General features: G+C 39.7%; 1 protein-coding gene across 1 annotated transcript in view; it reads right to left on the reverse strand.

The window, feature by feature from the left end:
* Positions 2,024 to 7,076, reverse strand: part of TSPAN8 (tetraspanin 8) — a 19,105-nt gene continuing 14,052 nt past the window's right edge. Inside the window, exons 6-8 of the mRNA XM_021385176.1 lie at positions 6,666 to 6,815; positions 4,871 to 4,954; positions 2,024 to 2,324 (exon numbers count right to left, since the gene is read on the reverse strand). Of these exons, the coding sequence (XP_021240851.1) occupies positions 2,271 to 2,324; positions 4,871 to 4,954; positions 6,666 to 6,815 (288 nt within the window). The 3' untranslated portion in view covers positions 2,024 to 2,270. The remainder of the gene's footprint in view (positions 2,325 to 4,870; positions 4,955 to 6,665; positions 6,816 to 7,076) is intronic.

The raw sequence follows: 7,076 nt of genomic DNA on the forward strand, positions 1-7,076 counted from the left end.
TCTCATCCTACTAGCCCAAAGAGTAAGCATGGCTCATTTCCTAAAGGTTGGACTAGGGACTGTGACTGAGCAAAAAGGTCAGTGAATCAATGAATAGTCCTTGCACCTTCATGGAATATTGTACTAATGCTCTTTCCTGACTGACCACTAATTCTATAGATTTTATCAAATTCAGTATTGTAGGGTGGAATTCATTCACTTCAGCACTACATACCTGCAATGCAAAGGACTCATTTAACCTCTTTGGACATCTATTTGAGAATGAGATGCCTCAAATCCTGGAAGTGTGATTAAAAGGGGAGTCTGAACACACAGTTAAAACACAAATTTCTACTCTGTAACATTCTGCATATGCCCGGATGAATTCCATCCTGAGAGATTTCTCTTTGTTTAATCTTTTCCCATTTCCAGTGAAAAAAATGGAAGAGGAAACTTCAGGAGAATACAGAAGTATAAGTAAGGAAGTTTGGTAATATCAAAGGTAATGGGCTTATTTTAGAAGCAAACCCACTTCATTGGCAAGTTGGTAATATCCTGAATGACTTCAGTCCAATTTAAACAGCCATGGTAGCATATAATCATGGTACTTCAGTTTTATTCCTTGGAGAATTAGGAAACAAAGAAAAATTGCCTAAATATACAGAGGAACTATTCATGTTAGCTCTAGCTGAAACCATTGCGTCAAAGTTCCTGACCGAAGACAAAGAACTTTTTGCTGTTGTTTTTGATGGCACCATAGTTTCAGCCAGAAAGATTCTAATGTATCATCCATCATTATTTTGATGTAAGAGAACAATATTTTAGGAACCACATCCCAAAAGGACTGTAGAAAACCAAAACTTAGCAACTTACTTTCATACATGTCTCCCCTAGAGTAATATGCAGGATAAGATTGGTGTTCAAGCCAGCACACATTGTGCCAACCTTCAGCTGATATCTATTACAAATCCTTAGCAGTAATGCTCAGTTTATAGAAGTCTGGATCTTGCTACTTCTGGGAGCATTGTATGAGATTTAATTTTCCCTTCATGTCCATCCATGGCTGGGTTATGGACTCAAGCATTTTCTCTGCTCCAACAAAGTTCACTTTCTTCTGGCACAGTTTCCAAGGTTCAGCAGAGGGATCTAGAATTGTCTAGTTGCTGGTTGGCTTCTTGGGGGACACGGAGTTCTGAAAGCAGCTCCCACAGCTTGGTCTGAGTGCTAGAGAGAGTGTGAGTGCAACAGGACAGAATGTTTTCCCCTGGACATCATTTAAAAGAGCATTGTTGCTGCAGATGAATTATACCTGAACCTAGTACTGCCAGTATGAGGCACGGGTAAAGGTCTCCACTCAAGGAAATCCTTTAAAATATTTATAAGCAATATCTGAATGCCTCTGTCAAGATGGGAGCAGTCTGGTTGTGCTTTGAGTTCCATTTGTGGCCACTTGAGGAATCTCAAGCAGAAGAGTCTGGTACATGTTTTTCTCAAGACCAGCTGTATGAACATGTTTAAAGCTACTCCTGAAGATGAAGACAGGGCTTACTGGAACTGGTGGAAACAGCCTGTGCCTCAGACTCAGAGGTTAGGTCATCAGTGTACTTTAGAAAGCTGCAGCTATCTCCACAGATATCATTAGGCATCTTAAAGGTCCCTTCCAACTCAATCCATTCTATGATTCTATGATCAACATGACTTTAAAGCAGTCTACTCCCTGGTGCTGCTTCCTTTCTGTCAGGGTGCCTCCTGGGCCGGCAGCTCCCTGGGAGTCAGGACCCTGGGGCATCCCCACCTGGGACAAACAGGAATGTCCTGGCAGCCCAGTACCTGTCACAGCCCCAGCCAAAAGCAAGGTAGCTGGTGCACTGAGGAAGACCCAACACAGCGCACCAGGCACCTCCCTTGAGGTGTGGGCCCATGAGTGAGCCCAGATTCATGTTTGTGATGACTCTGCTATGAGTGGTGTGACAGCTATGTAGACATACCACGTGGTGAGCTCAAATCTCAACATGACTTAAATGTTAACTTCAGACAAAATAAATTCATCAGAAACACAAAGAAAGATATTTATTGCAAATAAAAATTCACATTCACATCATTAAATCTTACAAAGTGTAAGGAGGTCATTTTGCAAACTGTGATGTATCTGTGTGTAAAGTGGGTGCCGTTTTCATCAGAACAGCTGCCTGGGACGTGCACATGTTTATCGGAAGATGCCAAGGCAAATATCTCTCTATCTACAAAGGTTTCAATTTGGCTGATGACATTGTTCTGACACTTCCATAGTATCATTTTCTCTGGATCTGGCAGTAGAGGCACATAGAAAACACCAAACCAAGAACCTGGAAAAGAAAAACATTTCTGGTATTACTTGGCAGTCCTGAAAATCCCAAGATAGAACTGATACACAGAGGGAACATTTTGTTTGCAAATGTCTTGGATTTACATGCAGGCTAAATCTGCTATGCAGAAGATCTTTTCCAACGTAATTCTTTAAGAACATGACTTTAGAATATTGTCGTTTAAGTGAAATTGTTATGTACCATAGGTAAGACTGCAGATACGATGAAAAATTTTCATTTGTTTAAAAGATGAATTGACTTTGTGAATGGGGAACACTGTAACTCTACAATATTAAAATGTTAAAGAAACTCAGAAAAAATATATTTTTTTATTTTCTAAGAAATTTGCAGGCATTCTGATTCCATTGAGTATTATAAGGGTAATTTCCCTTTGAAATTTCTCTTCTTTTCTTCTGCCACTCTCTTAACTATAATCTCTACATATGCTCACAAGTGTATGTATACAGGCATACATCTGTACACATGTACCTAGCTCATCTTTATTGACTGGCAGATGATCATGCAACAATTATTTTATATCATCACTAATAGAATTGGTGTAGAAACTCTGAGTCCACTAAAGAAGCTGGTGGTTGAGGTAAAAAAAAAATTGGTAGGATTACATTCTGTGGTGGGAATTGCTGGGCGAAATTCCACAACCTGTGACAGACAACTGGCAAGATGAGATCAAAAAGCTTCCTTCTGAGATTTAAAACTAAACAACCTGTAAAAGTATTATTCAAAACAGGGAATTATCCAAATGATATTTATGAAGCCATGAATCCCAGGGTGCTTCATTTACTCAAGGAAGAGACAGTGCACAACACACAGAACATGTGAGTACAAGTAAGACAAGGGTTTGCACTCACAGCTGGAAGAAGCCAACATGGCTTCCATGATGTACCATGTCCACATTTTCACCTGCACCCAAGTGAAACTGGGCCATTTCTTCTCGGAATTATTTCCGCTAACAGAGTGACCTGAAACAATTAACAGCCCACAAGTGGTATGATGGAGCAGGCAGAGGGGGAAGGCTAAGGAAGAGTACTTTCTTTGTCCATTTCTTTTTATTTGATGTTTTCAAGGAGGCAGAGATGGCTAAGCATGTGGCCTTTTATTTGCTGTTACTTGAGATATATAAGTTAATATCTTTGGAAAGGCCAAATCTTCAGCAAGTGTGAATTGCCAGCTGACAATTTGTACCAGCTGAGGCTGTTCTCATATTGTTTACTCTTTCTGTTTTCTAATCTTTTTATGACTGAGAGAGGCAATCACCACAGCAAAATGATAACTGGAGGAAGGAGAAGAATGATGGTCAATGGACTAAAGGCTACAACAAATATGACTGCAGTAACTAGAGCAAAGTGACTTACAATTTGCTGGATAGATATATAATTTTATACTTAGATTACATTTTTTAAGACCTTCCTTTAATTCTTGTTGTATTTATTTCACCTATTTCCCCACAAACTCTACACATGGGCAGGAGACCTGATCCCTCACATACAGCAACTTAAATAACATGAAGTCTGTGCGGAGTAACAGTCTCCTGTCATCTCACAGTGCTGCAGCTGCGTAACTGTTCCCTGCTTACAATTATTTTCCTGGAAGTGTATATCAGAGCTGGGGCTCTAGCCCGTTCTCATACCATGAGTAACAGCTCTCTGCCAATGATGTTAAGAAGTTTTCACTCAGAATAACAAACTGAACTCTGCACAGCAATCTTCGTCATTCTGCTTTTCCCTCAAACATCCATCTGTGGGAGGGGGTAGGGGAGGAGGGAAACCACACAGGAATAGTGAAAAGAATGAAAATGACCAAAGAAAGCAACATGATGAAATCCCCTGCTTCTTTGTCATTTTCTCCTAATCAAAGCTTATCATTCATCAAGTAGCTGACTGTATCACCTCACTGTTTTTCCTCCTCTTTCTGGAGGAAATTTTGCATGTTAGTCTTCAATGAACGATGAAGAAATTAAAGCGCTCGCATGTTCCACATTTTTTTACGCACTTGGATATATGGAGCAGCACAGGTGTGCACTCAGGCACATTCACACATCATCTTGATGGTTAAATTATCCCCTCAGAATAACAATTTCATATTGTAATTCTCCATAATAAGAGTATGTATTTTACAGACTACAGAGTTTTCATATAGGATGCCTTTTTCCTCCAGTGAAAAAGGGAAAGAGAAGAACAGCTACTTTGCCTCTTGTCTGAGGGCTGGGACTCTGCACACCCCTTTGTCCACAGGGCTCACTGTCAAGCCACTGCCTGGGTCCAGACATGTTTGTTCCTTGCAGAAAAAGGTGTGGTGAGATATGCTTATTCAGACAGCAGGGTGGTCTGGTCCCACCTGAGTTTCTCAGCTCAGCAGCCATATGCAGTTGTTAAGAAATAACAGTAAGATTGTAGCTAAGATTAGAAGTGGTTGTCCCTCGTCTCTTAATTGAGCAAACCAAGTGCTCGAATCCCACCACCGGTGTATTTCTAAGTAGAACATATTGCTTGCCAACCACTAAATGTTTTAATTGTATATACTGGTACCTCAATAACTGCCATTCCAAATGCAATTCCCATAATTATGTCCATATGTTTCTGAAGGAAATCGAGAATCACTGTTTTACAAGACTGAAAAATAAAATAAAACAATTAATTATAGGTAAACAAGATTATCCAAAGGTCATTAGGAGCATATCCTCTAAAATACCTTCTCTCTTCTCTCTACGTTGAAGAAAAACTATTTGAATTTACTCTAGTTTGTTGTTAACAATAACACAGCTGTATGTACCTTGTGTTATGAGACAGATATCTAGCCCTTGCCTTCCCAAATATGAAGATGAATTTGACATTATTTTCCCACTAATCTCAACTTCTAGTTTGTGACCTCAAAGCCTGTTATTCAGATCAGCCTCGACTAACTATATTTGGACATAAGCCCAAGCTTAAATATTAATTTTGACAAATGATTGATGGTCTTGGACTGTGACTAGAAAGAAGAGAATGATCATATCTGAAGTATATGTGTATAAAAAGCTACTGTCCTTAATAATAAATGCATTCTTCTTTCTTATAAGGCCTTCATATCCTTCAGACGTTGACAACACTTTTTTTGGTCCTTTCCTTCCAGTCCTTCTAACAACCTCTTATTTAGGCTGACTCAGAACTGCACTTTTTTCCTGGATTACAAGAGTTGAATATCTTTACTAGAATCTAACACCACCACAAAATCTGTGTTCATGTGAGCGATACCTTGCACCTGCAATAATTTCACTGATGGTTTCTTATATGTTCTTTGAGGGTTTGCCCGAGGCCCAAATGACATAAAAATGTGGCCCAAACGCCCTCTTTTCATACATTATTTCCAGATTGGGTTCTGGCATTCTCTACTTAACCAGAGTTTTCCCATGCTTTAAAACAGTATTTGCTTCTGTGGGACTACATAGTGAAGAAATCCATGTTCAGGCAAGATATTTAGAATAGTATACAATTGGTTTTGGACATATGCTAAAATTTGCTTTGCACTAGATGCAGATCAGCGAACTTCATGTCATCAGCATTTTAAAATTGCAGCTACTTGGCCTAGTCTTCCACTATTTTTCCCATGCTTTTCTTTGCATGCATAGAGTTACATTTCCACGTAAAGAGACAGATAAATTGTGAAATAAATTGAGATTTCTGCTGCTCACCCACCAATTTTTGAGTATGCTTTTTTGTTACCCATCACCAGGCATTTTTCCTTATTATTATATTAATTGCCACAGGCCTTTCAAAAGACCATAGCTGTTGCAAATTACACTTTCAATGTGCTGCTAAGAAGCCTCCAACATATGAAGTTTCCTTCCAGTCGACTGCAAAATGAGCATGTTTTTTAGTAAAGGGCTAAAAAAACCCAACGTCTTGCATTTAATGTGCTCACTTTTCAATATCCCTTTACCTCTGAGTCAACATGCCTATCACCAAAATGAGCTCTGGTGGGCGCATCACCTTCCAAGGGAGAAGTGAGAGCCAAAGAGTAGCTGACGTGTTGCTCCGATCCAGAGGTATATACTGACCCTGAAGCCATAGTAGCAGTTTTCACCCATATAACTGCACAGAATTCTGGAGTCCTATAGGTAGTGGAGTGCACAGCTGAAACAGAGAAATCTCAGGAAGAGGAAGCAGGCACGTGTTTCAGGTATGCAAAGTAATTTCACAATAGTTGGGTGGAGGTAATTCTGGCTAACAAAGAGAAAGCTAAACTTTGTCCTTTGGGGAAGAGATAGAACTGTTGTCTATGCCAGTCACAACTCTCTTAAAGCCTCTTTTTGGAAGGAACAGTATAATATTGTACTTTTCTTACCTGTTTAAAAACATATCTGTCTTGAAAATAGGTGCAGAGGTTTTCTTCTCGATCCTTTTGTTCACACTCACAGACTCTTCTGCCACCAATAACAAGATTAATATTGTTTCCCCAGTCTGCAGCTCCATTGACCAAACCACAGCACTGACTCTGCAAGAATAGAGGAAGTGGGAAGATAACGAAAAATGTGGTGGTTTGCCGTGAGGGGAGGGGAGGAGAAGGAGCTGAGGGGAACAACAATTTCCTTTCATCTTTTCGCATCTGGACGTTTTCCAGATTGATATTCGTGTAAAGCATCCCTTACATTTCCAAACCATTCATGAGAATGTGAGAGTACAAGTTCAAAACAAAAGAAAAGAAAAAAAGAGAAAGAAGGGAAGGGAAGGGAAGGGAAGGGAAGGGAAGGGAAGG

Source organism: Numida meleagris, chromosome 1 (genome assembly GCF_002078875.1).
Source record: "Numida meleagris isolate 19003 breed g44 Domestic line chromosome 1, NumMel1.0, whole genome shotgun sequence".
Classification (NCBI taxonomy): Eukaryota; Metazoa; Chordata; class Aves; order Galliformes; family Numididae; genus Numida; species Numida meleagris.